The sequence below is a fragment of the Neofelis nebulosa genome, chromosome 17 (genome assembly GCF_028018385.1).
Source record: "Neofelis nebulosa isolate mNeoNeb1 chromosome 17, mNeoNeb1.pri, whole genome shotgun sequence".
NCBI lineage: Eukaryota > Metazoa > Chordata > Mammalia > Carnivora > Felidae > Neofelis > Neofelis nebulosa.
Window position 1 is genome coordinate 6,159,925 of NC_080798.1, and position 27,555 is coordinate 6,187,479.

The window sequence follows — 27,555 nt, forward strand, 5'->3', positions numbered from 1 at the left end:
GTGGGTACAGGCCGGCGATGCTGCTAAATATCCCACAATGCACAGTACAGCTTCACACATGAAAGAGTTATCTGAGCCCCAATGTCTACAGAATAGTATAACTTATACCATGTAAACCTCAATCAAAAGAAAGCAGGAAGGTCTATATTAATATCAGATAGAACAAATTTCAGAGAAAACAAAATTACTGAGGATAGAGGGGGAAATTACATGATTGACGGGTCAAACAAGGTGACTTTGCAATGCTGAGTGTATATCCACCAAAGAATAGCTGCAAAATATGTTAACCATCAAATGATAGAACTGAAAGGAAAAACGGACAAATTGACAATTACAGCTCGAGACTTGTCTCAATAATTGATAGAATAATGACAGAAAGTCAGCAGGACACTGGTGAACACTACAACACCATCAAGTCACATGATCTCATCAACATTTTTCTAACACCACCCAAACACAGGAGATTACACATTTTTTCCCCCTCAAGAACATATATCAAGACAGTTCTTCTGCTGGGTCCTAAGGCACCCTTCAGCAAATTCAAAAGAATAGAATCCTAGAGTGTGTTCACTGCCCACAATGGAATCCAAATCCAAAAAGAAAACAAAACAAAAAAAATAACTGGAAAATCTCCAAACATTTGGAAAGTAAACAAAATACTTTCAAATACCCCACAGTTCAAAGTGGAAGACTCAAGTGAAATATACAGGCTGAAAGAAAATGAAAATACAACCTGCCATTTCTGTGAGGTTCAACTAAAGCAGTACTGAGAAGGAAACTGATAGGACTCAATGTACTAGAAAAGAGGGAAAATATCCAAGAATAATCTAAGTTGCAGTAAGAAATCAGAAGGAAAAAAAAGAAACACAACTGAAGCAGAAAGAAGGAAATAATAAAGGCAAGAGCAAAAATAAGTAAAATTGAACACAGGAAAACAGTAGAGATAATAAAGCAAAGAGATAGTTCACTGAAAAAAATAATGTTCATGATTCACTAGCAAAACTACCAAATAATATAAGAGAAAACACAAATTCCTCCTAACAAATTAAAAAGGGAATATTACTCCAGAACCTGGAGACATCAAAAGGGTAGTAAGGGATTAATACAAAACTCTACACAGATATACTTGAAAATTTAGGTGAAATAGATCAATTCCTCTAAAGGCACACCTTACCACAAGTCACCCATGTGAAAGAAATGATAGGAATGCTTTGAATTGCAGAATAAGGTTGTAATCTTGAAATTCCCTCCCAAAAAAGAAACCTGCAGGTACGTAGAGTGAGTGTTGAGAGTTTAGCTAATACTGGTGCCTCAGGATCCATTCTGTGTGGCCAGGTGGTCTGTAGGGACCTTGAACTGATACTAGCCTTTCCCTTGAGCACATACCCTATAAGAGCCCACGAAGTCAGAAGCAAACTGTACCTTTTCTTTCAATGGTGTCCATATTGCCTTGGTGGTGATTTCAAAAGCGATACTACTCCTTCTGAAACAAACTACATCGTGTACTCCAGCTTCAAATTGCTACTCATCTCCTGCACCAAGCTTGATGAAAGGGCCCTCCATAACCTCTTGTATCCTCAAGTTTGAAAAGCAGAAGTCCATCTTGAAATCTTTCTCCCCAACCATGCCAGCTACCATCAAGATTTAATACAGAACAGTCTGCCTTCTAAACATCTCAAAAGTATGTTCAGTCTTTTCCCACATACCCAATGTTTACTGACTGCCTCTCACCTGCACCCTTTCTAAAATTCACCTGACACCTCTTCCTATGTTCCTCTTTGTCCCCCACAGTTTACTCTTCAAATGTTGAGCAGAAAACATTTTCATGCACTCATCTTGCTCCATGAGCATTACCATATTTCAAATGTCCCCAGTTTCTTTTAGGATATAAAGCACAATATTCACGACATAGCCTCCAAAGCCAGCAGTAAGTAAACCTGGTTTTCCCTCCGCCTTCACACCACGCCGTTTGTATCACAAATCAGGATTCACAATTGCAATCTCAGGTACATCTTGGGAAATTTTAATATCTCAGTTTGAAAGTTACACATTCAAAGATCTACCCAGTATGTTCACATTATTTCAGGACTGTTTTGTAGAATCTTAACTTCTCCACTGTTACCATTAATAAAAATAGAAACTATATAACTACACACATATTAATTACAGATGATTTCACGTACCATGCTCTTTACTATTTCCTATTAGGCTGGTGTCCGTGTGTCTAGTTCACCCCTCTCCCTGCAGTGAAACTGGTTCATTATTGTTCTTCACATTCTTTGAGGTTTCAGTGCATCCCTGACTGAACAGGTGGAAGACAATTCATATATCCCTGATGAGATGAGGGAATTATGTATTTCTTCCACAGGAGACACAATACAGCCTGAATATGCTGGGGTCATGGTTCATGAGAACAAAAGAGCTAATACTTGGAAAACATACAATGATTAGTACAGCGACATTCACCAGCCACCAACTAGAATTATCAAAGAGAGGCAAGTAAACATAAATAATGGAAGAAATGGCATTAAACAATACAATGGTGGTCACCAAAACAAGGATGCTTTGGGTGGCTCTGGTCTCAGGGGAGGTCTGGGGGAGAGATTGTTCCTATGGATGCATTGGACCCTCTGCGTGTGACTGTGAAAGAGAAAAACCATGGAGCTGCTGGCCAACGTAATGTGTCCCGAACACACAATGTCAAGGAAAGATGTCATTGCTGCCTATAATGAGCCTGTGATCTTGTCTCTACACTGTGAAGCATAACAATATCCGAAACACTTTTTTGGTAATAGTTTTGTTGTTCCATTTACAGTCATATAAATGGGAAAAAACTTATTTGCTAGCATGTGGAACACCCTGCACAGGATACTTGAGGGGCCAATGTACTTTGGAGCTTTCACTTTAAGCTCTGCCCACCTGGAGTTCCCAGGGCTGATCGTGATGGCCTGGAAGACACTCAAGGGCAGGTGGAACAAAGGGCCACTCCGTGAACATATAAAAGAACGTAGCATCCATAATAAATGGTGAAATGTTTCAGCCCTAGCGCTGCCATCGTCTCTGGGATTCCTCTAGAGAGAATGGGCAAGGAGTTGGCTACACTCAGGTGCCTGAGAACCAACTTTGTGGATCTCGGCTTGCATCCCCTGAAGCAAAGGGACATCTAATGATAGAAGAGTGAGAAACTGCCCAGGATTCCAATGACTATGTGGAATAGGAAGATCACTACTATATTCAAATCCACCGAGGCCATTCTGTCATTGTCCAGAACTCACACGTAGAGGATTCTGCATGAAAATAATGAGTTTTGGGCTACACTTTCATGGAAAATAAAATCTTCACTTACCTCTCCCTTTCCCTGAGAGTGAACATCTAAACTCTATTGTCTTTTGTTAAGAGATGTCCAAAGTTACATGTGTGTCTTTTTATAGCACTTACAATGTGTGGGTCACTGTTATTACTGCTTTCCCTATTGCAACTTATATAATATTCACAACCCTATGAGTTAGGAACTAACATTACTCTCATTCTATAGACGAGGAGAATTTAACCATGCGAAGTTAAGTGACTCATGTAAATAGCAGAGGAATCACGATTTGAACCTTGGTAGCCTAGTTGCAATGACATGAATGTTTGCTACGGTACTCATTATGGATACACGCACACACATACACACACACACAAACACCTTGTCATATTTTAAATTTATTTTACTTACTAAATCTGGTTTGATCATTTTCCACTTTTTTTTTTTTAATTTTTTTTTTTAATTTTTTCAACGTTTTTTATTTATTTTTGGGACAGAGAGAGACAGAGCATGAACGGGGGAGGGGCAGAGAGAGAGGGAGACACAGAATCGGAAACAGGCTCCAGGCTCCGAGCCATCAGCCCAGAGCCTGACGCGGGGCTCGAACTCACGGACCGCGAGATCGTGACCTGGCTGAAGTCGGACGCTTAACCGACTGCGCCACCCAGGCGCCCCAATCATTTTCCACTTTTGTTTAAGTATTCATAACTAATATAGCTATGGAGTGAAGGTTCAAAGGTCTTAATAAATCATACATGCACTGAGTAATTTTATTGAGCCAGTCTGATTTATTTAATGTAGACAACTGTTAGGATGGCAGCTGAACTCATTTCATTTTTTTCCTGGACCAAAAGGACAATGGCATCTGTAACAGAAATTATTGGGCAGAAGAACTGCACTGTGTGCTAACATATGGGACATGAAACATCACATAGTGATAAAGCATATTAGGGCAGAAAATAAATTAATCCTATTTAAAGATCTATCACTATGTTTGCTATTTTAGAACAAACTGAATCTGGAGCCAATATTTGATTTGGAAAAGCTATTAAAATACAATGCAAACATGCAAAATGGAATTTGAAGACTTCAACTCTTGGGATCTTGAAAAGCAAGAGAGGTGAGTTAGTGAATTGGAAATACTGTTGAAATGATTTTAAACCAGAAGAAATATAGCTTAAAATTGTCTTTTTTTCTTGATGAGATATTTTTAAATAAATTTATTATTTAAATATTAAAATATAAAAACAAAGTCCTTAATTTTTTGCTCTTTAAATCCCTCTGTGGTGACATTAGCTTTTTCTTAAAGTATCTTTCCTAATTTCAGGAAAGACAATTGTCTTGCAGATCAATAGTCTGCAGAGATTTTCAGGAGAGGCACACTTACTGTCTCCATTAAGCACACAAAACTCAAGTTATAGAAGAATAATTTTCAGCACTTCCCATTCAGTCACACTGTTTCTGCTGAGAATCGGGTATTTCAATTGGTTCCATCACATTCATTATCACATGCACATGCCTTCACAGGGCTCACAATATTGCTCCTGAAAATATCTCTGTGACTCTTGCTCATGGGATTGAATAGCACATAAGTTCCTAAAGTATAATCTTTTTTTTTTTTTTTTTAAGTAGACTGTTCATGCCCAGTGCAGGGCTTGAACTCATGACCCTGAGATCAAGACCTGAGCTGGGATCGAGAGTTGGAAGCTTGACTGAGCCACCCAGGCGCCCCCTGAAATTATAATCTTGAAGTATCTTAAAATTCAGACTCTGAGCGCACTTGGATCAAACACGAAGAACCCCATCAATGAGGATTTTGTTAAATTATGTTAGCAGCAGTCATGCACTGATTGAGCAGTCTCTCTCACAAGCTCAGCCTGTGCCGGAAGATTCTTTTCCCAGATATGCTCACCTATGCTCAGCAGATTCCTGCTGCATCTCCCAACCGTAGAGACTGTGGTCTCACACTAAACTAGAAGATTCTCGCAGACTCCTTCCTGCTGCCAGGACTGGAGGCTGAGTATAAAGTAGCAGGCAAAGCATGTGTGGGAGGGAGGAAGCCAAACCCTGAGATACAGGTTAGTGATTCTGAGACCTCACCTCCCCAAAGAATTGCCGTTATCATGTCAGCTGTAGTGACAATGATAATTTAACACTTGGGGAACTGAGAACGGTTCTGAAAAAGTCTTTAATTACCAGGATCTATTAGAAGTTTCTAGTGAGCATAGCCAAAGGGATCGTTGGAGTGTTTGAGAGCGACTCTTCCTTTTCCATTATTCCTGCAAGCAGACAGGGTGTCCCATGGAAGGAGGAAATGCTGAGGTCTGAGCCATGAAAGACCAGCCGAGAAGCACATGTGCCTCATTGGATTTTGTGCTTCCCTGAGAATTTCTTTTACCCCAGTCTAATTCTTTGTTACTCCTCACACCCAGGTACCACCACCATTTAAAACTTATGGGCAGAGAGAAAGAATCCTACAAATGACTCAAGAAGGATTTTTCTATTTAAAAATTCTTCAATATCTGCAGTACATTTTAAATCTTCAATAAATGCAAATAAAGAACATGATGTCAATACATGAGATTTAAAAATATTTGTCTCACTTCCCCAACTCAAAACAAATTAACTAGAAAGCCTATATAAAAATGGACATTTTTTAGGACTATACATTTAAAAAAATTTTTTTTAATGCTTATTTATTTTTGAGAGAGAAACAGAGTGTGTGTGAGCAGGGAGCAGGCAGAGAGAGAGAGAGAGGGAGACACAGAATCCAAAGTAGGCTCCAGGCTCTGAGTTGTCAACACAGAGCCTGACATGGGGCTCGAGCCCACAAATCATGAGATCATGACCTGAGCTGAAGTGGGTCGCTAAATGGACTCAGCCACCCAGGCGCCCCTCTAGGACAATACATTTTATCAAAATTGATTTCAGTAAGATAAGGAGTCCAAACAGACTAATATTCATAGAGAAAAGGAAGACATTTATCAGAGTCCCTCACAAATAAAAGCACCCAGATTCTTCCATTCTTTTAAATAGCAGATAAGCTAATGCTACTTACTCAATTCAAGAGCATCAGAGAAGAAATAAAATTTCCAAATTATCTTTTTTTTTTTTCAACATTTATTTATTTTGGGGACAGAGAGAGACAGAGCATGAACGGGGGAGGGGCAGAGAGAGAGGGAGACGCAGAATCCAAAACAGGCTCCAGGCTCCGAGCCATCGGCCCAGAGCCCGACGCGGGGCTCGAACTCACGGACCGCGAGATCGTGACCTGGATGAAGTCGGACGCTTAACCGACTGCGCCACCCAGGCGCCCCTCCAAATTATCTTTTTATGTCAAATAAAATTCTGATACTAAAACAACCTAAAGTTGGTACCAAAAAGACTGCCACAGAAAGATCTCACGTCTGCTTAGATATGGTACCATGTAAAATAAATATAGGCAAAACCCCTGAAAATAATCTAAAAATATGATGACCAAGTGAAATTTATGTCTGGAATTCAAGAATGATTCACTATTAGGAAATTCATTAATATAAGTTCATCATATTTGTGAAGATAAATCAAGAAACTTACTCATAGTTACAAAAATATTATTTGGAAGAATTCAACATGGAAGAATGTGGAATCAAAATACTCAAAATTAGGAATTTCTTTAGGATCTTTCCAACTTGATAAAACGAAGTCCTGTTCTTGCTCTTAGGGAAGCCCTAGAGATAGTGCACTAAGGCCAGAAAAACCACAGTAAAAAAAGTACAAGATCACCCATTGTATTCATTTATCATTATATTAGAGGTTTAGCTAGGGCAATTGATGTATGTGTGTATCTATATTTTTATTATTTATTATTATTATTTTTAAATATAGTTTATTGTCAAATTTGGCTAACATACAGTGTGTAAAGTGTGCTCTTGAGTTTTGGGGTAGATTCCCCTGGTTCATTGCTTACATATTACACCCAGTGCTCATCCCACCAAATGCCCTTCTCAATGCCCATCACCCATTTTCCCCTCTCCCCATCCCCTCAGTTTGTTCTCTGTATTTAAGAGTCTTTTATGGTTTGCTTCCCTCCCCCTCTGTTTGTATCTATTATTTTTCCCCTTCTCTTCCCCCATGGTCTTCTGTTAAGTCTCTCAAGATCCACACATGAGTGAAAACATACGATATCTGTCTTTCTCTGACTGACTTATTTCACTCAACATAATACCTTCCAGTTCCATCCACGTTGCTCCAAATGACAGGATTTCATTCTTTCTCATTGCCAAGTAGTATTCCATTTATATATAAACCACATCTTCCATATCCATTCATCAGTTGATGGACATTTAGGCTCTTTCCATAATTTTAGCCAGGGCAATTTAAAATGGCAGAGGAATTAGAAACAAAGATGTAGAACTATGTTTGCAGATGATACAAGCATACCTCTAGAAACACAATAGAAAATTCACTATGAGAAATAATTCAGTAAGATAATAGGATATAATACTGATATGCAAAAACAATAGCCTTTTTGTACATAGGCTATTTTTTTGAAGATTTTATTTTTAAGTAATTTCTACACCTAACATGGGGCTTAATCTCACGATTCTGTGATCAAGAGTTGCAAGCTCCACTGCCTGAGCCACCCAGGCGCCCCTGTATATAGGATATTTTTATACAATGGCCTATGTATGACAAATAATCATTTACCAGTTATAGTAGCAGGGCCTGCAATTACAAAAGTGTAATGTAAAATGGGGTCGCATGGGTAGCTCAGTTGGTTGAGCATCCGACTTCAGCTCAGGTCGTGGTCTCAAGATTCCTGGGTTCAAGCCTGGAGGGGGGGCTCTGTGCTGACAGCTCAGAGCCCGGAGCCTGCTTTGGATTCTGTGTCTCCCTCTCTCTCTCTGCCCCTCCCCCACTTGTGTGCACTCTCTCAAAAATAAATAAATAAATAAACGTTTAATGAAAAAATGCAACATAAAATGAAATAGGGACACGTGGGCGGCTCAGTCAGTTGAGCGCCTGACTCTTGATTTCAGCTCAGGTAGTTATCCCAGGGTTGTGGGATCCCGCCTTGCTGAACATGGAGCCTGCTTGGAATTCTCTCTCTTTCTCTGTCTGCCCCTCTCCCCTGCCTTTGCACTCTCTCTAAATAAATAAATAGCTTTAAAGTATGAAATTAACTAGGAATGAATCTAACAAAAATGTGTAAAACCTATATGGGGGAACCAATAAAACATTCCTGTAATATATGAAAGTAGAAATAAATGAATGTAAATTTACATCATGTTCTTGGGTAGAAAAACTCAATATTATAAAAAGATGAGTTCTTCTTCATCTAATTTATGAGTTTAATTCGGTCCTGACATAGATACCCTCAGTTAGTTTTTTGAACTAGCAATGTTACTGCAAAGATCTTACAGAATAAAGAACAAATAAGAATAGCCACAAAAACTGTAAAGAAAAGAACACCAAAACGAGTATTGTTATTTTTATGATATGTTTATTTATGAACAGACTATTACATCAGTGACATTAAAAATTCAGAAGTATGCCAAAGTGCATAAGAAAACTTAATAACCAGCAAAAACTGTAGTAGGGATAACATCATTAATGCTTAGTATTTGGGAAATGAGAATTCCAATCAAAATGATAATAAATGGTCTTATTCTTCACATCCTACAGTGGGGTAAAGGTCAAAAGAGAAGTCTATATGGTAAAAAATAATTAAAAATGGTCAAATTCCTTCCTAAGACCTGCTTCTCAAGCACCTGACTGTGCCCAACCTCTGGTTAATTGTCTTTTTAAAAAATTTTTTTAAATGTTTTTATTTATTTTTTTTTTTTTGAGACAGAGAGGGACAGAGCATGAGCAGGGGAGGGGCAGAAAGAGAGGGAGACACAGAATCCAAAGAAGGCCCCAGGCTCTGAGCTGTCAGCAGAGCCCGATGCGGTGGTCGAACTCACGGAGTGGGAGATCATGACCTGAGGTGAAGTCGGACGCCCAACCAACTGAGCCACCCAGGCGCTCCTGGTTCACTGTCTTTAAAGAAGTCCCTCAGCAACAGATTTGGGTTGAAAAACGTCCTCAATGAGTTTTGATGCATATTGTTTTGTATGTTCAGAGTTGCCAGTGGTGTATCTATCGGTTCCACCTGCTTCTTGAGTGTCTTCCAGAACATCACGATGGTCCCAGAAACTCCAAAATGTTAGAACTTAAAATAAAAGCTCGGCGCGCCTCTCTAACAATCAGCGGCTGGATCCTAACTGTGGGGGTAAATACCACTTTCTCTCTTCTTGTGACTGAGAATGAACAGTGGAAACATCACAAAGAAGTTTGACTGGGGGTGCTGAATAACAAGATCACACAATCACCATTTGCCTTACTTTTAACTTCCTTCCTGTCGGCCATTTAGGATTCATGATCTGGGCCAGCATCTCCATAGTGTTCAAGCTCTTAAGATATAAGCAGCAGTCCAGCACATTCACAGGAACAACATCTTCAGAATTTCCCTGGAGGTGAGGGTTACCCAAGGCATGCTTGTCTTGATAAGCACCTTTGTATCGTTTTAAGCTCTCTCTTCCACCTTTTCATTTCATTTGGCTCTTTCTGAAAATCCCTGTTGGTGGGTGCTGAACCCCTCTGTCCTAATCACCCCATGGTTTTTTAACAATCAGCCCTTTTGTTCTCTGGAGCCCTGACCTTATTGTGTCCAGGGTCATCTCTGCACGCTGCAGAAGGAATACACAACCCTCTAAAATGACAAGATACCTATAAACTATTGTAAACTGTTAAACAATATGTAGTCATTTGTTCATTCACTCCTTGCAGAGATTTAAGCACTGGAGGGGGCAGTCACATAATAGGATGTGAAAAGCAAATGCAGCCATCACCTCCTTCAGAATTTCCACAGGAAACAGAAGAGGAGCTATTAACTTGCATATTTCCTATTAGACATTATTAAGAGTGGATATGATACTACTGAAAATGTGAAAACCTAGTTTTACAATTTGCTTGTATTATTCACATATAGAATAGATATCCTTATCACATGTCTCTGGAATTATTTCAAAACCAGTATTTCGTCACTACTAGGAAAAGTTAAATATCTCTGAAAGAGTACACCTTTTAGAAGCTACGTTATCTGCCCTTGGTACCAAGCATTCAGAAACAGAAAACAAAAAGATCAGTTAAAATATTGAATTTTGGGGGCACCTGTGTGGCTCAGTTGGTTAAACCTCGGACTCTGGGTTGTGGCTAGCTCAGTTAATACCAAGCTGCACATTCCCCACAGAACAGTTGTGGTGTTTTTTTTTTGTTTGTTTGTTTTTTAATGTTTATTTTATTTTTGGGAAAGAGTGAGACACAGTGCGAGCAGGGTAGGGGCAGAGAGAGAGAGAGGGAGATACAGATCCGAGGTAGGCTCCAGACCCTGAGATGTCAGCACAGAGTCCAATGGTGGGCTTGACCCCACAACCCGGGGATCATGACCTGAGCTAAGTAGAGGCTTAACCTACTGAGCCACTGAGGCTCACCCTCACAGAAGAGTTTTGCATGTCTCATTCTAGCGTCCAACACCCACACTGACCACCCCGGATCTTGGTACATTAAACAACGAGTTGTCAGGTGGGTCTCATTCGCCCCACGAGGATCCCCGATCCTAGGTCCCCGCGCTGTTCCGCCTCCCTCGCTGGCGTGCGTCTCCACCACTCGTTACAAATGTTTCCCTGCGCAACAGGCTCAACTTGTCAAACACAGTCGCTCCCAACAGAAGCGGCCCACCCTTCCCCTAAGGTTGTACCCAGCCTGGCTCCAAACGACACCAGGGGGATTGGAAGGAATCCAAAAGCACGACGCGAACCCGCCGGGCAGGAAGGACGCACCGGCAGAAACCCGGAGGAGGATGGCCTGCGGGGCGGGATCCTGCGCGCCGGGATCCTGCGCGCCTCGGCCCCGCCCCACATGCCACGCCCTCGACCCGCCTCGGCCCCGCCCCGCCGCGCACGCGCAAGAGCGCTTTCCCGCAAACCCGGAAGCGGATCGAGCAGAGAAGGGGCGCGCTCGGGTGAGTGAGTCTCCCGTTTTGCTGGTTGGTTCCAGGGCTCGCGCTCCTCAGGCCCCTCCTCACAGCCAGGTTTCGGGGGTCGCCTGGCAAGGTAGAATCCTTGAACCCACTCGTCGTTCTCGCTGGGAGTTCGTCCCTTTCGCCTCTCGCGGCGTGGCCATAAGACGTTCCGAGCCGAGTCAGTCGGTGCGGGTCACGGGCGTCTGCGTTCGTTTCCGGTTAAAATGTCTCTGAGGCACGTTGGGGCCCAGCCTTTCTGCTTTTGGCCCTTACACACCCCAGTCGCCTTGCCGGTCGTTTTCCTGCTCAGAACCTTTCTCTGACTCCCGAGTCTCCCCCCGGCCCCCACCCCCCACCCCCAACCGCGTCAGGCACAGTCGTCACTGAGGAGGTGGATGCAGGCCCTTCGCGCCGCCGCAGGGAGGGCAGAGTGGGGGCAGAGACGGCGGGGAAAGACGCAGAAATCTGGGGAGTCGGAAAGTGTGGGAAGAACGGCGGGGATTGAAACAGAGGCTGCAGCAGAGTGGGGTCACACGGTTGAAGGAGGAATAGCGAGGGAGGGAAACGGAAACGGACAAAAAGACTGAGGAGAAACAAGGACACAGAGAGACTTACACAGAGAACAAAGCACATGGTGGTCTGGGCCAAAGCACAGGACCCACACTCTGGTGAGTACTGAATTGATTGGGTATGGGATGTTACGTCGTGACGTACTGATTTGTGGCCCTATGACCTCATTCATCTAAAATTTGGTGAATTGTTCCAGTTATGCAGGAGAGATTGCGATTTGTGACACCTGGTGTTTGAGGCATCTGCCCTTTCTAAGTATTGCATCGGAAGATAATGCCATTTGCAACCCCTCCTCATCTAGAGGGCAGAGGCCTAGCTCAGTCAGTCAATGAGGGAAGACTTTCTGTAACCACATGGTGCTTTTTACAGGGGCCATTATTAACAGTACTGGTTCTGTCCCCCCTTTTTTCTGTGGCTCATGGCATTCTTTTCTAAACTTGATGTTATCCCCACACTTGTTTTGCCTTTAATCTCACAATCCATTGGATAGCTTTTTAATTTCGAAATTATTCTACCTCAATTTTATTGTTCATGAGTTTTACATGCTTTCTACTCTCATATATTGGAAGTATTCTTGGATGTCTGGCAAATAACTTTATAGTATTTAATCACACATCCGTTAAGGATGTTGATAATCTTTTAACACTCAAAGCTAGTTCAGCCAGTTAATTTAATATTCAGCAGTTCTCTTCTTCTCTTAAGTCATCTTTTAAATTTCCTAGTTCTGAGCTGAAGTCTCCAACTAGGTAGATGTTCCCCTCAAGTCCCCTTTGTCTTTTCTTTTTCTTTTTCTTTAAAAAAACGTTTTTTAAATGTTTATTTTTGCGAGAGAGAGAGACACACACACACAGAGTGTGGGTGGGGGAGGTGCAGAGAGAGAGGGAGGACAGAATCCAAGGCAGGTTCCAGGCTCTAAGCTGTCAGCACCGAGCCCAACGCGAGTCTCGAAGTCATGATCCACGAGATAGTGACCCGAGCCAAAGTTGGTCGCTTAATTGACCGAGCCACGCAGGCGTCCCCCCTTTGTCTTTTCTGTACACATGTTGAAAGGTGGTCTGGATTAATGTGCAACTTTGTTCCAGCAGAGCCCATCTGTTCATAATACAGAGATTGCTCAGACCTCATCCCCACAGGTGACCCTTTTTCGTGTTTTCCAGGACTTGTAACTATTTGTAATTTCATATAGTTTTTCCGGAAAAGAGGAATTAAATGCTTGGGTTTGATTACACCCATGAAAGAGAAGCTTCTCTTGTTCAGGAATATGAAAGGTCATGATCTGGAATTAGGCCCTTTCCACTTAAACATGTCAAGGCCACCATTTCAGAATTTACTTATACCCAGTTCTGCTCACCCAACTCAGACTTGTTAAGGGTAACTTCATAAATAATTTCCCCCTCTGACCCCCATTTTACTCACCTTTAACATGAGACAATAGACCAAGAATTCTGAACCTGAGCTAATAAGATTTTTGGAATGATTTTCAAAATTGGGTGTGTGTTTGGCAGTTTTTTGGGAGAGTGTGTGCAGTTATCATTAGAGTTTCAATGTGACCCAGTTCCAAAAGTAATGAAAACCACTAAGAAAGAGGCAGGAGCATAGTCTCAGAGACAGAGGCTTGCTTCTGTCAGCCCCACCCTCTCTGTGTATCCTAGCTAAAGCTTAAAAATTTGATTGTGTCATCTCTTGACATTAAACCCTCTTATGGCTTCCCATCACCATCAGGACAAAGATCTAAACTCAGAGTGTAGTTACCAGGGCATTCTGGAGCTGGGGTGGCCCTTAAGTGTTGTTCCAAGTTAATGGAATGGACAGGCTTTTATGCCCTGTGTCAACCAGTCATTGTATGCTGGGAGGAGCCCAGAACTTGAGTGAGGCAATTCCTTTTGGTCAAGTGCCAGACCGACAGAGGACAATGTAGTTGCAGTGGAGTGTATTTGAGCAGGGGAGGGCTTCCTGAAGAAATGGGTGAAAAATACACTTGTTGGAATTTATATAGGACTTTATTATCCCTGCATGCCTTCTGTTGCAATGGGCAGCAAAGGACTGTCTTTCTCCTACATTACAACTCTCACCAAATGTATATTGTGGTAGAGGAAGGGGTTATGTTGATTCTAAACATTAAACAACATACTTTTTGTCACACAGTATAAACTTACCTGAGAAAGAAGACCAGAAGAGGGAAAAAAGGAGGAATGGCTCTTTTCCAGGTAAAAGTCATAATTTTGTTGATTGTTCTTTTTCCTAAAATGTTACATTTTGGACTTGTTAATACTCTCTGTCTCAGAGGTATCCGGCCTACAATGTTACTCACACCCAGGGCCTTCTCTCATCTCCATTCGGATTCCATCTCACTGTGACCTAGTGACGTGGAACTTGGGAAGATGCCCCTTTTAGGTGGTCATGCTGTAAAGGACTTTCTATGCAAGCAAGGACTGGAGATGGGGAGTGGGCTCTGTGGTGTCCATGAGTTTGGGTAGTAAGGATTCTTCAGAGACTCCTTCTAGATGCCCTTTCAGGTCATATAAACCAGAATTAAAGAGATTATATATGTAAGTGATGTATTAATGTGCACAAGTACCTGAGAAACCCTGGAAAATAAGACTGATGGGGGAAATTTCCTTTGTTTCTACAAATGCCTTTTGATGTTAAACAAGGGAGTCAGTGTGCTTCTGACTCCAAAATATAAGTACTTTGGACTAGAATGGGAAGTTCAAACTAGGAATAAGGAATAGAGAGGGTGTTTTGTTTTGTTAACATAGATTTAAACTGTAGACTCAACAAATTTGTTTAACAGTAAATGTTTTTTAAATTATTTATAGCACATCCATCTCATAAAGACCATGGTGTTCTTTTAGGAACCCTTATGCCACAGATCTTTTAGATAAAAATGTTTATAATTTAGCCAGACATAGGAGCAGAACTTCTGTCATCAGAGAGGATGTTGCTCAATTTCATTTTGCAAATTATTTTTAAGTGTTTTTTTTTGTTGTTGGTATAAACCTCTCCAGTGTATATGTTTTTTTGGTTTCAATTCCATACAGTGATGCGGTTTAGAAACTCAGTAGTAAAATATCCCCTTCCCGTCATATCTTCCACCATCACTGATTGTCTTCATTGGCAACGGATGTTCTCTTTATTGCAAATCTTGTAAAAGTGGATTTACATATTGTAATGTGATTTAGAAAATATTTTTCAGGGGTGCCTGGGTGGCTCAGTCGGTTAAGCAGCCGACTTCGGCTCAGGTCATGATCTCACGGTCCGTGAGTTCGAGCCCCGCGTCGGGCTCTGTGCTGACAGCTCAGAGCCTGGAGCCTGCTTCAGATTCTGTGTCTCCCTCTCTCTGACCCTCCCCCGTTCATGCTCTGTCTCTCTCTGTCTCAAAAATAAATAAACATTAGGGGCGCCTGGGTGGCGCAGTCGGTTAAGCGTCCGACTTCAGCCAGGTCACGATCTCGCGCTCCGTGGGTTCGAGCCCCGCGCCGGGCTCTGGGCTGATGGCTGGGAGCCTGGAGCCTGTTTCCGATTCTGTGTCTCCCTCTCTCTCTGCCCCTCCCCCGTTCATGCTGTCTCTCTCTGTCCCAAAAATAAAAAACATTGAAAAAAAAAATTTAAAAAAAAAAAATAAATAAAAAAATAAATAAATAAACATTAAAAAAATTAAAAAAAAAAAAAAAGAAAGAAAATATTTTTCAGTAAATGTTTTATCCTGATATTTTATTCTGCAAATTGAAATATTTACATACTACATGTCTTCATATTGTTTTCTTGTTAGTGAACATAGAGGTAACCGCTTTTTTAGACCCTCATTGGAACATTCTCTAAATGAAGATACATGGGTCCTTTACAATCTCTTACTGTTTTGAAGAATGCCATGGTCACCGTTTCTGAGCAGGCCAACTTCACTACAGATATCTAAGGATATTTTAAGATTGTACATCTTAAGCATGATTACCAGGTTAACGATGGTCTTTCTGAGGAGTCACAGGCATTCCACTTAGTAAAGATTTTAAATCAACTGTCTTGAACATCCTCAGCTAAAGGGAAATGTGGAAGAGAACTAAGAGGTAGGAGAACAATGTTTCAACAAATAGAAAATATCAGTAAAGAGATATAAATTATAATAAAGGGATGGAATAGAAATTCTGGAGCTCTGGGTGCCTGGTGGCTCAGTCGGTTAAGTGTCCGAGTTCAGCTCAGGTCATGATCTCATGGTCCGTGAGTTCAAGCCCCGAAATGAAAACATGGAGGTAAATCTTCATGACCTTAGGGTTGGCAGTGGATTTTTATATATGATACCAAAAGCAAAAGAGAAAATGACTAAGTAGATAAATAGGTCATCATCACAATCATGTCTGTGCGCTGAAGGACATTATCACATAAGTGAAACAGTCTACCAAAAGGGAGGAAATAATTGCAAATCACAAATCTAGTAAGGGTGCAGAACCTAGAAATACATGAAGAACTTCTCTACAACTCAACAACCAAAATACAAAGAGCCCAATTTGTAAAATAGTCAAAGTATTTTAATAGACGTTTCTCCATAGAAGATATACAAATGAAACAAGCACAAGAAGAGGTGTTCAATGAAAGTAGTCATTAGTAAGATGCAGAGTCAAAACCAAATGAGTTATCATTTCACACCCACTAGGATGCCTGTTGTAAAACAACAACAACAAAAAATAAGTGTTGGTAAAGATGTGAAGAAATTAGAATCACAGCACATTGCTGTTAAACTATCGCAGCTGCTGTGGAAAAGAGTGTGGTCGATTCTCAAAGTATTAAACCATGTGACCCAGTAATTCCACTCCTAGGTGTATATCCCAAAGAATTGAAAACAGATATCCAAACTTACTGCACTTGAAAGTTCATAGCAACTTATTAACATCAGCCAAATGTGGTAACAACCGAATGCCCATCAGTAGTTGAGTGAATATGGTCAGTCCTATGGAATACTCTACAGACAGAGGAAAGGAAATGTACCACTGATAGATACTATATTATGGATGAACCCTAAACATTATTCTACATGAAAGAAGGCAGATGCAAACAGTCACATTTTTGATATCATTCCACTTACATGAAAAGACCCAAAATCGGTAAATCCATAGAGACAAAGCATTAGTGGTTGCCAGGGACTGGGGAATAGGAAGCACCTGTTAATGGGTAAAGGATTTCGTTTGGGGATGATAAAAATGTTTTTGATCTAGACAGGTGATATTTGTGCAACACTGTGAATTCACTAAATGCCACAAAGTGGTACTTTAAAATGGCAAAATAGTACTTTAAAATGGCTAATTTTATGTTAATTGTAGCTCTTCAAAATTATCTTGCACGGATCAAAGGGCACTCACTCCAGCCAAGTCGGTCTTTACACGTCTCTGCTTCTCTAATTTTGTGTCTACTTGGTGAAATGTGTTTTTATTTCAGGGATGGTTAACATTCAGGGATGTGGCCATAGAATTCTCTCAGGAGGAGTGGGAGTGCCTGGACCCTGCTCAGAGGGCCTTGTACAGGGACGTGATGCTGGAGAACTACAGGAACCTGGTCTCCCTGGGTGAGGATAACTTCTCTCCAGAAGTTGGTAATTAACTTTTTATGTCTTTGCATTTTCTATTGAGAGCCCCTGATGTGATCATAGGAGTTTCAAATCCCTATTCTTAAGAGAATGATTGCAGCTGTTTTTATTGAGAATGGAAAGGTTCATAATGTAGCAAATGGACTCTAACTTCCCTTTTTCTTCAGAAGTTCTGCATTCCTGCTTATTTAGGTAGTTGCAGAACATTAGCAGTCAGAAAACCTTAAGGTTTTCTGCTTCCTTAAGGTTTAAGGGAATTGGTGATAAGGAACATTGGGTGTTATACGTAAGTGATGAATCACGAAATTCTGCTCCTGAAACCAATATTACACATGTTAACTAACTAGAATTTAAATAAAAATCTGGGAGTCGGGAATAGGGTTTAAAACCCTTAAATTCTTGGAGCACCTGGATGGCTCACTCAGTTAAGTGTCTGACTTCAGCTCAGGTCATGAGCTCACTGTTCCCAGGTTTGAGCCCTGCATCGAGTTCTGGGCTGCCAGCTCAGAGCCTAGAGCTTGTTTCAGATTCTGTGTCTCCCTCTCTCTCTTTCTGCCCCTCCCCTGCCCATGCCATCTCTCTCTCTCTCTCTCTCTGTCTCTCTAAAAAATAAAAAACATTAAAAAAAATTTTAAACCTTGAAAATTCTTAGTAAAGTCAAATTTCACGGACATCTTTAAAGATACGGCTCAGAGACAATGAAGTTGGGGAAAAAAAGGAAACCTTATGGCGAATTTTTTAAAATATCTGATTCTGTGGTCTTACCCTTGTGCTTTTGGTTTAGTAGTTCTTGCAAGAGAACCAGATCTCTGCATACCTAAAATACCCATTAAGCATTTAGGTAGGTAGTTGACTAAGTTTTGAAATATGTTTCTACACCCACATATACTGAATGTCCTTTATTGTTTGCTGAACAAAGAGCTGGAAATGTGTTCTGGAAGAACAAAGCAGATCATGTTCTGTTTTTCATTATAAACGGAAATCTCTTCTTGAGCTGAATATCATCTCCATTTTGGAAGAAGGGAAAGAGCGCTGGACTGTGGAAAGTGAAGTGAAGATAGGGGAACATCCAGACAGGTGGGAATGTATTGGGGTATGAGCACAAGTCAGAGCTCAGGTGCACAGAGAGTAAGCTGCTCCAGTAAATACTGTTTGGGAACGATTTGTGGAAAAATACAAGTTTATTTCTTGTAAGCTTTCAAAGGAAATCCTTCCTCACCCACACACACTTCTCTTTCTGTTATTCAAATGTATATATCAAATGTGTACATGTCTAAACTCCCACTGTTATGACCTACAACACTGTTACCTGGCCCCTCTGACCATACTGGTGCCGTGGTTTGAGAGGAACTGGGATGGCTGTCCCTAAGGAGTCTTTTCCCTGATCCCTCTTGGTTCTCATTCCATACAGGTCGGAGGTGAGGCCTCTGTAGTGCAGACCCCAGGACCTGTTCACTTTCCATTTCCATTTTGTTTCCCTGGGAGGACTTCTCAGGAGATAAACAAAGTGTAGTATCTGTCTAATAAAGTAGAGCTAAAGTTTATCTCTTTCCTGGGCCATCCTGGCTTCTTAGGGTCGGGCCATTGTGCATTAATTAGTAGGAAGTCATGATGTGGATAATAACAAAAAGTGAAAATCCAAAATTAGATGTAGTTGAAATATAGCACAGCTTACTGACATCTCTAGTTAGCTTTTCTGTAGGAAAAACATGTATCATTCCACAGATGTTTATTGCATTCCTGGTATATGCAAAGTCATAATTTTGGATTGTGGTTTTTGTTTTGTTGGTTTTGGTTTTGGTTGCTTTAAGCACTCAAGAGGCAGCAGCAAGTTTTGATTTTAAGTAATTTCTGCATCCAGCATGGGGTTTGAACTCACAGCCCCCAGGTCAAGGGTTGCATGCTCTACAGACAGAGCCAGCCAGGCATCCCCTTTTTTTTTTTTTTTTTTTTTTAAACATTTTAATTACTTTCACCCATTTCTGCCACTGTCCTCAACTTCCTGTCTTTAGCAATCACAAATATGTTCTCTGTATCTAAAAGGGGTTGTTTTGATTTTTTTAGACTCCACATACAAGAGAAATCATACTGTATTGGTCTTTGACTTCTTCCTTATAGCGTAAAGTCCTCAGGATCCATCCATGTTGTCACAAATGGCAAAATTCTCTTCTTTTTTATGGCTGTATAATATTTTGTTGTATATATGCATCTTTATTCTTTCACCCGTCAATGGACATTTGGACTGTTTCTGTATCTCAGCTATTGTAAATAGCGCTACAGTGAATATCAGAACACATCTGTCTTTTTAAGTTAGTATTTTTGTCTTCTTCAGATAAATACTCAGAAGTAGAATTGGTGGATCACACAGTAGTTCTCCTGGCTGCACCAATTTTGGCTCACACCAACAGTGCACAAATTGTCCACCTTGTCACCAACACTGGTTATTTCTTGTCTTTGATAACTGCCATTCTAATAGGTGTGAAGTGATAGCTCACTGTTGTTTTGACTTGCATTTCCCTGATGATAACTGATGTTGAGTATCTTTTTATGGTCCTGTTAGTCATCTCTAGGTCTTTGGGAAGTGTCTATTCAGATATTCTGCCCATTTCTTAAATTGGATCATTTGAGCTTTTTTTTGGCTATGTTTGGACCATTAGCCCCTTATCAGATACATGATTTGCTAATATTTCTCTCATTCAGTAGGTTGTCTTTTTGTTGAAAAAGTGTTTCCTTTGCTGTGCAGACACTTTTTAGTTTGATGTAGTCCCACTTATTTTTGCTTTTGTTCATTTTTCTTTTGGTGTTGAGAATCAAAAAAAAAAAAAAAAATCATTGCACACCTGTGTCAAAGACCTCATTAGACCCTTTCTTTTCTTTTAGAAGTTTTATAGTTTCAGGTCTTAGATTTAAGTCTTCAATCCATTCTAAGTTTTGTGTATGGTATCAGACAGTGGTCCAGTTTCATGCTTTTGCCTGTAGCTGTCCAGTTATCACAAACAATCTATTGAAGAGATTGTACTTTACCCATTGTATAGTTATGTCTCCTATGTTGTAAATTAATTGACCATGTCTGTGAATTTATTTCTGCGCTCTATTCAGTTCTGTCGATCTATGTGTCTATTTTTATGCTAATACCATACCGTTTTAATTACCACAGCTTTGTAATCAGGGAGTTTGAAATTGGGAATGTGATGCTTTGTTCTTCTTTCTCAGGCTGCTTTGGCCATTCGGGGTCTTTTGTGGTTGCATAAAATTTTAGATTTTTCTATTTTGTGTGTAGGTTTTTATGTTGACAAATTTTCAACTTATTTGTGTAAATACCAAGGAGTATGATTGCTAGATCATATTTAAGAGTATGTTTAATTCTCTAAGAAGCTGCAAACAGTCTTCCAAAGTGATGTACCATTTTGCATTCCCACCTGCAGTGAATGAGAGTTCTTACTGCTCCATATCCCCACTAGTATTCAGTGTTAGTGTTCTGGATTTTGGCCATTCCCATACATGTGGAGTGACAGATCATTGTTATAACACACATTGTCCTCAACTAAATCTATGACATTCTTTAAACTGAGAATTTATGATATCTTGAGAACATACTTTTTTTGTGGTTTTTTAAAGTTACTGCCTTAGTCACAGAAATATCATGAAATTGATTTGCCATAGCTTTTTATATAATAATACATTATTTTGGGGCACCTGGATGGATCAATCAGTTTAGCATCTGACTCTGGATTTGGGCTCAGGTCATGATCTCACAGTTCAAGAGTTTGAGCTCTGCATTGGGCTCTGTGCTGACAGTGTGGAGCCTGTTTGGGATTCTCTCTCTCTGCTCCTCCCCCACTCTCCCTGTTACTCTAAGTAAATAAACTTCAAAAAAAAATTATTGTATGTGTCTCCTGGAACATGTATATATTAAATAGTTCTCTTGAGTACCTAGAAATGGAATTCATGGGCTATTCAGTTTGATACTTTTCAAAACAAATACTGAAACAGATGTCAGTCTACACTCTTCCTATAACACCATACTGTCTCCTTTTTGATATTTTCCACTTTCACCTCATACCAATACTATACATTCTTACAGGATGAGTCCGTATTATGCCTGTTGCTAAATCAGTTCCTTTCACCAAGGTCAGGCATTTAACTTAAAACACAACCATGTTCCCATAAATGTGCAAGCACACACATGGTCGCCACATGGCCTGATACTCCTTGGGCTTCACTCTTGCTTTTCTGAATCCAAGTCCTGGCCTTTCCTCAGATTTTTTATTGAGCTAAGAAACTATACTGGTATCTCCAGGTATATTAATTTTGAGCACCAAAGCACCTAAGTTTCCACGTGATATGCTCCTCCCCACAGTGCAGAAGGACCCCTCTTCATACACAGTACAAGTTGCTGAAGACTGCATCTTGATCTGGTGTTTAATAATAATGTGTGTTTAATAATGTATGAGAATATGATGAAAGAAAGAAGATATTTTAAGAAACCTGTATATTACAATCTAAAAATTGGTAGCTCTAGCAGGTAAAGTTAGTGAGTAATCACAGTTACACAAAATAATAGTCTCTGGAATTCTAAAGAATTCTTCCTTGAGAACTAAAGACAATTTACATTCCATAAGGAACACACAGTAAGAGAAATGAAACATGTTGAGATTCACTAAATTATGAAATATCAGGTTCAGGTGAACACACATTTTTTAAAGATTAAGAATTACGGAAGATAGAAATCCCTATGACTGTATGCACAGTTGTAAAATAGCCAGTTTATAGATGAGCTCTTTAATCATGAAGTATTTCATTATACAGTTACATGGCCAAAAAATATGGATAGTGTATACTGTATGCTTGGAAAAATGACGTTAAGATCAGAGAAACTATTAATATGGAAAAACTTATAAAAAGAAAACTTAAAAATGTTGTATACTACAGTAGTGTTTGATGGCCATGCTTGAGAAACTTCCTATGGTCACTATAAAGTGCTATTTTGGTGTGTAATTGTGTAATTTAGTAGAAAATATTTACCTTCCAATTCTATTTGATAGGAAGCCCTTCTGCTGGATTTACAGTCAAGGAATTATCACCAGTAGAGGACATTAATAAAGGAGAATTTTACCACTTAATACTGGAGAGAAATGAAAGTCATGGCATCAAGGATTTTGATCTCAAGGAAGTCTGGGAAAATATGCACAAGTTAGAGAGTCAGTGGGAGTATGATGCAAGAAATTACAAAGTAGTGCCTTTGACCCAGGACAAAAATCTCACTTGTAGAAAAGACCAGCAACTTAATCAGTCCTCAGTTACTCTTCCTGAAAAGCAGAGTGTTTCTGTAAGAAATAATACATACCAGTATTTCATGGATGATGAGCCACTTACAAGGACTTTGTTAAAACGGGATGGTAACAGAAGTGGTTCTGGAAACCAGTACATAAACTGTGTGGAAAATAGAATTGGATTAAGTCTGCAGGCACATCTGGCTGAACTCCAGAGATTTCACAGTGAGGAGAAAATGTATGAATGTAATCCAACTGAGAAGTCTGTCAGCAATGGTTCCTCAGTCTCACCACTTCAAAGAGTTCCTCCCAGTTCCAAAAACATTTGGAATAAATCTAGGAAGATTTTTAAATATCCTTTGTTACCTGCACAATACAAGACAGCATACACTAGAGGAAAATACTACAAATGCAATGACTGTGGGAAGACTTTTAGCAAAAGCTCAAACCTCATAAGTCATGAGAGAATTCATTGTGGACAGAGACCTTACAAATGTAATGACTGTGATAAAGCCTTTACATACCGTTCAAATCTTACTCGACATAAGAAAATCCATACTGGAGAGAAACCTTACAAATGTAACGAGTGTGGCAAAACATTTACCCAATGTGCAAACCTTACTAGGCATCAGAAAATACACACTGGAGAGAAACCACACAAATGTAACGTGTGTGGCAAGGCTTTTAACCAAAGTTCGAGCCTTATGGCACATCAGAGAATTCATACAGGGGAAAAGCCTTATAAATGTACTAAGTGTGATAAGGCTTTTATCAAACGTTCAGACCTTTGGTGTCATGAGAGAACTCATACTGGGGAGAAACCTTACAAATGTAGTGAGTGTGGCAAAGCCTTTGCTGAGCGTTCGAATCTTACTCAACACAGAAGAATCCATACAGGACAAAAACCTTATAAATGTAATAAATGTGATAAGGCTTTTATCAAACGTTCAGACCTTTGGGGTCATGAGAGATCTCATGCTGGTGAGAAACCTTACAAATGTAATGAGTGTGCCAAAGCTTTTTCCCATTTTGCAACCCTTAGTACACATAAAAAAATACATACTGGAGAGAAACCACACAAATGTAATGTGTGTGACAAGGATTTTATCCGAAGTTCAAGCCTTAGGAGACATCAGAGAACTCATACAGGAGAAAAATCTTATAAATGTAATAAATATAATAAGGCTTATATCAAACATTCAGACCTTTAGAGTCACGAGAGAACTCCTACTGGAGAGAAACAGATGTAATGAGTGTGGCAAAGCCTTTACGGAGCATTCACATCTTGCTCAGCATAAGAAAATCCATATTGGAGAGAAACCTTATAAATGTAATGAGTGTGGCACAGCTTTTAGTCAATTTGCAAAAGTTACTAGGTTTCAGAAAATACATAGTGAAAAGAAACAGTGTAAATCTGATATGTGTGGCAGTGCTTTTATTCAAAAGTCAAGCTTTGGGGATCATCAAAGAACCCATAGGAGAAAGAAACCTTGCAAATAAAATGAGCAAGTGTTCAGGCCTTACTCAACATCAGAGATTCCATCATGTAGAGGAACCATATGAAACTAACGTACGTGGCAAAGTTTGCAACCAGGGTTCACACCACACCTGGTAATCAGAATATAAATGTCTGAAAGAAAGCACAGAAATGGAATGTATGGCAAGGCTTATCCAAAGCTCATAGCTTGCTGACCATAATTCTTGCTGGAGAAAAACCTTACAAATGTAATGAGTATGATCAACTTTATAAAATTGTACAACTTTGGGGAAGGGGATAAAAATAAGTGAATGGGATTAAGAGGTACAGTCTTTCAGTGATAAATGTACAACTTTGTGGTTGCAAGAATTCACATACAATGGAACCCATACCAGTGTGTCATGGTCTTTACCTCAGGAAACACCAAAGATTTCGTACTGGAGAGAAACATTACAAATGTAATGAAGGTGATCATTTGTTTACCCAATCCTTTGAAAAGACTACAGTAAGAAAATTCATACTAGGGGGGGAACTAGGTTTATTTACAGCAGTAACCAATCTTAGATGTTAAATTCCACAGAAAATTAGAATTATTTAAATTCATGAGATGAAGTGTTTCAGTGGAACAAGTGTATCTGTGGAAGGACCTAATCATCTTCTGTTTAAATCTTTTTTAAAGATTTTATTTTCCACTCTACACCCATCAAGGGGCTAAAACTCCCAACTCTGAGATCCAGAGTCACATGCTCTTCCAACTGAGCCAGCCAGGCACCCCTATAACTTTTTTTCTAAATCGTTTGATGTTCCTTGAGACTACATTATTATTGATGACTTATAACCTTAAGTTTGGAATCCTCTGATGTTATACTTTAATTACATGCATTTCATTTGTCCACTGTGGTGGTCTCAGAGAATCCTGGATCAGTCAGGTGAAAGGAGCCTGTTTGATTAGGTCGGGTTCAGTAATAGTATATACCCTGGAAGAACTAGGATGCTAATTTTAAGATAAGTTTTAGTATAAATTTGAGAGCATGAGGAGTGGCCGGAAATAGATGTAAAAAACTATTATCTAAATTGCCATGTTTTCTGTGGTCACAGCCCCTTTTCTAGATTCGTTGGTATGATTGAGAGGCTTTGTTGATTTTATTACAGGGAAGGATTCTCTGTCAGGTGATCATGAAACAGTAGGTTGGCACACTGAAAGAATGAGATTTTCACATGAGAATGATAGGTTACTAGGGATGGCATGTGTGGTAGAAAAATGGATGGAGAATGATGGTCTTCCCTCTTTTGAAAGGTGATAGCTATTGTGTATCATGGATGAGTAAAAATCAGTCTCATGTTTGGAAACTGAAGGGAAAGTTCTAGAGGAGATTTTAATCAAAAGAAGCAAAGTAGGAGCGCCTGGGTGGGTCAGTATGTTGAGAGTCCGGCCTAATTTCGGCTCAGGGTTGTGGGATAAACCGCATTGTTAGGCTCTCTGCTGAATGTGGGACCTGCTTAAGATCGTCTCTCTCTGCCCTTCTCACCTACTCATGCTCTCTCTGAAAAAATAAAACAAAAACCTAAAAGTAGTGTGCTTGTGAAAGATTCAAATTTGGCCACTGAAATTCCATTTTGATACTATTGTATTTAGGATACCCTGTGTTTCATAGTGAGTGAAACGCTTAGTGAGTGAAAGCTTTTGTGTAATGCTGAATGAATCATGTGCCTTCTCTTAGCCCAAGTGCATCCCAACTCATTGGGGCATTTCATAATGAATACTAATAATACATCCTTGGGCTCTCTAGGTTGAATGCGATCCATAACAATTCTTTTCCATGTTAGATTCAAACCTACAGTTTTGGAAATAAATATTCATAAGTTGAATTTGAGAGTTATGCACTCAATAGTATATCCGAGATGATTTTTTTGGCTCTAATGAAAATACCATAGCAATGCAATTTCAAACTCACCCCCCTACAACCTGCCTTCCCATTCATGAATATATACTGTATGATTATATTTCTAACTGCCTTTTGTGCTGAAATGAGACCGTGTGTTGTACCTTTACAATAAATGAAAATATAAAAGTCATAGGCATATGAAAAGTATTAGGAACTAAAAGAGTATTTCATAGGTAAGGATAAAGGTAACACAGTCTATATTTTGTGCTGGAGTGCTCAGGGAAATAATTTGAAAATCTAAATCTTCATGAGTTTACTGTCAAGAATGGACATACACAATGGGAATCTTTTGATGACTAGAAATCTCACATATTTACCCTCTTAAGACATTTTTTGCTAGTTGCACTTGTGCTTACTCCACTGGAACAGGATGTTTGGATGTAAAGAATGATGACTCCCTACAATTAAGTGTTCACAGAATGTTACATAAAGATGCTTTCTCAGGAGAGCAGAGTAGACTTCTCAAGTTCTGAAAATGGCTAGAGAAATGCAGGAATGGTGGCTACTTTGTTATGATGCATACTGTGTGGGGCCAGGGTGATAGTAATTTACAGTGTGAACTTACAACTACTGCCTAGGGAAGGGCCTCTCAGGCTTCTCTCCATAATAGTACAAGTAGACAAAATCAATACCTAGTGACTGAAAGAACTAGTCAGTTTTGCAGAAGCTTTTCTGCAAGTATCCTTGAATTCTCATGGGTTTATGAGAACAAACATTTATTTCTTCCTTCTATCACATCTATCATTATTCACCTCTTCCTTCGTTCTGTCATTGAGTCTGGGATTCACAGTAGAACTTAAGTCTATGTGGGACATAACCATTCTTGCACCAGGGAGAAGAGAGGGTTAGAAGAACCAAACAAAGGTTTTAAAGTTTCCATTTGCAATTAAAATGTGTCAATCTGCTCACATTGGTCTACTCACATTGGTCAAGCTGTCTATTAATTGGCAAGAAAGTATAATCCCCTCAACAAGAAGGAAGGGTTGCCTAAGTCAAGTGGCCAAGTTGCTATCAAAGAGCAGAGACATATACTCTCACAAGAGGGTGATAATTAATTGGAAATATTAAAATGTATGATACTACAACTTCTTTCAGAAATCATTTGTCCCTTCTTTGTATTTCACACAAAATACTTTTGTCCCAAGAGAAAAACAAAATTCTACCCAAATGTGACTATGGTCACACATGAGGGTCTCGTAACAGTCTCATGAAATTCCTCTTGGTTGAGACCCTTATGTAGAGTCCTCATTCCTAACATATAGTGGAATAGAAAAAACTCAATAAACCTTCCCATTCAGAAAAGAAATGGAAAGGAGGGACCCCGAATTCTTCCCCATCTCCTAAAGTCTTCCTCTTGTGC

At 39.8% G+C, this 27,555-nt stretch overlaps 3 protein-coding genes and 1 pseudogene across 7 annotated transcripts in view; 1 reads left to right on the forward strand and 3 right to left on the reverse strand.

Annotated features, from left to right (window-relative positions):
- The window catches only part of LOC131499605 (zinc finger protein 677-like), a 355,569-nt gene that overhangs the window by 275,974 nt on the left and 52,040 nt on the right, over positions 1–27,555 (reverse strand). The window lies entirely within an intron of this gene.
- LOC131499583 (zinc finger protein 665-like) overlaps positions 1–27,555 on the reverse strand; it is a 335,470-nt gene that overhangs the window by 256,407 nt on the left and 51,508 nt on the right. The window lies entirely within an intron of this gene.
- Positions 2,350–3,640, reverse strand: LOC131500064 (vomeronasal type-1 receptor 2-like; annotated as a pseudogene).
- Positions 11,453–27,555, forward strand: part of LOC131499589 (zinc finger protein 677-like) — a 58,222-nt gene continuing 42,119 nt past the window's right edge. For 4 of the 5 annotated variants that reach the window (XM_058707682.1, XM_058707683.1, XM_058707685.1 and 1 more), the window contains exons 1-3: positions 11,453–12,022; positions 14,070–14,131; positions 17,352–17,505. In XM_058707682.1, coding sequence (XP_058563665.1) covers positions 14,117–14,131; positions 17,352–17,505 — 169 coding nt within the window. In that variant the 5' untranslated portion in view covers positions 11,453–12,022; positions 14,070–14,116. Of the gene's footprint in view, positions 12,023–14,069; positions 14,132–17,351; positions 17,506–22,544; positions 26,326–27,555 lie in introns of those variants that run through there. The other variant, XM_058707681.1, reaches the window with a different exon arrangement.